Genomic DNA, 2,830 nt, shown 5'->3' on the forward strand with positions numbered 1-2,830 from the left:
TGCTTCTCATGGTGCCATGGAGTCAATGGTTGTCCGAGCCTTCCGCTTCTCTTCATTTCCAATCTCCGACCAACAATGACATCATTTAGAATTTCATATTATTCGCAGCTCTTCCGCTTCTCATCATTTCCAATCTCCAACCAACAATGGCGCCACTTAGAATTTCATATTATTCGCAGCTCTTCCGCTTCTCATCATTTCCAATCTCCGGCCAACAATGGTGCAAATTGAATGTCTTGCCATTCTTTGAAGAAACTCTCCCCTTGCCTTTTGCTAGGACCTTCAAAAGTTCTTGAGCAATGTTCAGCTACATACCACAAGCGAGAAAAAAGTTAGCCACCAATGCATATAAGAGGCGAAGAAATAATTTATCAATGCAACCAAACAATCAACTTATCATCAGCATTTGCACTACTCGGGTTGAGACGGTAAACTTGTGCCAAGCATATGCCGACCACTTTCGATAATCCGTCAATATAGCTTGCCTTCAATGTTGTTTTTTTTAATCAAAAACCGAAAAAAAACGTCTCCTCCCACTGAATGCGCATCGCCAGAAATCCTGAAATAAATCCAGTCCCTCTAAATATCCAACCAAAGGTTGTTCGCGTGTTTTTTGTTTGCTACTAGTATTAGAGATGCTAGCACCCACCACGTTTATTATTACTTTGGAAAAGAACCACAATTTACAGTAGTTATTACATGCTCCGGAGACTGAAACTACAACATGCTGAAGTATGCGACCAAACAGTAACAATCGATCCATTGAGGACCCGCATCTCCGCACAGACGTGCACACGGGACGCGCCCGTCACGCGTACGCGGCCGGCGCCAGCCGTGGGGTGACAATAGCCCGCAGCGGCACGGCCTTGGGCATCGTGAGCCCGAACTGCTCTTCCATGTCCAGCTTCTCGCCTTCCGGCAGCCGCCACTCGAACGCGTGCACCAGCATGCCCAGGAAGTACTGCACGAACACCATGCCGGCCAGCTTCCCGACGCAGATCCTCCGCCCGGCGCCGAAGGGGATGAGCTCGAAGTGGTTCCCCAGCGCGTCCACGTTGGCCGTCGGCCCGGACAGGAACCGCTCCGGCCGGAACTCGAGCGGGTCCTCCCATGTCCCCTCGTCCCGGCCGATGGCCCAGATGTTGACGAGCAGCTGCGTGTTCCTGGGGATGTGGTAGCCGTCCACCTCGCACTCCTCGGCGGAGAAGTGCGGGATGCTTAGCGGGGTCGAGGGGTGGAGGCGCATGGCCTCCTTGCATACGGCCTGCAGGTAGGGGAGGCTGGCGACGTCGGACTCCTCGAGGCGGCGGCCGCGGCCGACGACGCGGTCCATCTCCTCCTGCGCGCGCGCCGTGATGGACGGGTTCTTGATCATCTCCGCCATCGCCCACTCCGCGATGATCGACGCCGTGTCCGTGCCGGCGGTGAACATGTCCTGCAGGCGATTCGATCCATAGTTTATTCGCTTGTACAGCAAAGTAATCCTGGACAAATGAACGGAACGGAGAAGATCAAGAAGTTGCCGCTTACAAATACGAATCCCTTGACGTTGACTTCGGAGATCGTGTCGGCGTCGTTGCTGTCCTTGTTGTCGGCCATGCTGGCCCTGAGCTTGTCGATGAAGTCCGGCCGACCCTGCCGCTGCTTGGCCGTCGCCGAGTGCTCGTCCAGGAGGCTGGTGATCATGTCGTCGAAGCGGAGGTGGATCTTCCGCAGCTTCGCCTGAACACCCTGCAGGTCAAAGCGTGACAGGGCCGGCACGAAGTCGCTGATGTTGAATAGCCCCGACCCGCTCTGCACCAACGTGATCATCTCCTTGTATCTGCGCGCGCAAAACATTTTAAGCTAATCATCAAGTTCCAAGTTCCAACATCCGTGTCGATCGTGTGAGTAACCAATTAACCATGCATTGCATTCTGAGAGTACCTGTTGGCCTCGTCGCCCTGGGTGTCGAACAGCCTCTTGCTCAGGGTGATCTGCCCGATGATGTTGGCGAACGCGCGCACCAGCACGTCCGGCACGGAGACCAGCTCCCCGGCGGCGGAGGCCCCAGCCACGTCGCGCAGCAGGCGGCCGGCCTCGTCCCGGCGCACGGACGCCCACTCGGACATGGCCTGCGCGCCGAGCAGGTGCACGGTCGACAGCTTGCGCATCTGCTTCCACCTGGGCCCCTGCATGCCGAACGCGATGGTCTGGAACCCGTACGTGATGTCCACGGCGCTGGCGACGGCGGGCCGGTCGGCGAAGCGCGCGTCCTGCACCTTGAGGAACTGCCGCGCCGCCGCGGGGGACGACGCCACCACGACGCCGCAGGTGCCCATCTTGAGGTACATGACCGGGCCGTGCTTGCGTGCCAGCGCCGCCAGCCCGGTGTGCGGGGTCGGGCCGACGAGCGGCAGCGCGCCGAGTATCGGGAAGCCGCGCGGGCCCGGCGGGAGGCGGCGGCCGCCGGAGCGGAAGTGCCGGAGCACGAGGTGGACGAGGACGACGAGGGCGGTGCCGGAGAGCACCCAGGGATCCGTGCACACCGCCGCGAGCTGCATGGCGTACTACGGGTGGTGCAAGTCTCAATGCTACGTAGGAGGAGCACTGCGTGTTGTGGAGAGGGTTCTGCTCCCGTCACATTATATAGGCCGGAGAGGGCCGTACAGGCCAGGTCACCACGAGTAAAGAGTTGGTTATGTTGTTCACTTCAATCTTCTGACTTTCACTTCAATCAATGGATCTATGCACATATATAATCATCTTGTATATTCATCTACAGATAGTCCCTATCGTTTCTCTTTGACTTGCAGTTCTACCAACCGATATTTTGATACGTATATAATCA

The 2,830-nt window shown here is 57.1% G+C and overlaps 1 protein-coding gene across 1 annotated transcript; it reads right to left on the minus strand.

Moving 5' to 3' along the window:
• Positions 1 to 607: 607 nt before the first annotated feature.
• LOC109731523 (flavonoid 3',5'-hydroxylase 2) lies at positions 608 to 2,604 on the minus strand. Its single transcript, XM_020290695.4, has 3 exons — positions 1,927 to 2,604; positions 1,531 to 1,822; positions 608 to 1,435 (listed from the first exon to the last, which is right to left on the minus strand). Exons 1-3 carry the CDS (start codon positions 2,541 to 2,543, stop codon positions 809 to 811), a joined length of 1,536 nt encoding a protein of 511 aa, XP_020146284.1. The 5' UTR covers positions 2,544 to 2,604; the 3' UTR covers positions 608 to 808.
• Positions 2,605 to 2,830: the final 226 nt, after the last annotated feature.

This window comes from Aegilops tauschii, chromosome 2 (genome assembly GCF_002575655.3).
Source record: "Aegilops tauschii subsp. strangulata cultivar AL8/78 chromosome 2, Aet v6.0, whole genome shotgun sequence".
Taxonomy (NCBI): Eukaryota; Viridiplantae; Streptophyta; class Magnoliopsida; order Poales; family Poaceae; genus Aegilops; species Aegilops tauschii.

Coding starts and splice junctions, on each gene's coding strand:
- LOC109731523 (XM_020290695.4), bottom strand. CDS start 2,543: ATGCAGCTCGCGGCGGTGTGCACGGATCCCTGGGTGCTCTCCGGCACC. Junction 1,823..1,926: donor CAGGGCGACGAGGCCAACAG/GTACTCTCAGAA, acceptor TTGCGCGCGCAG/ATACAAGGAGATGATCACGT. Junction 1,436..1,530: donor ACGTCAAGGGATTCGTATTT/GTAAGCGGCAAC, acceptor AATCGCCTGCAG/GACATGTTCACCGCCGGCAC.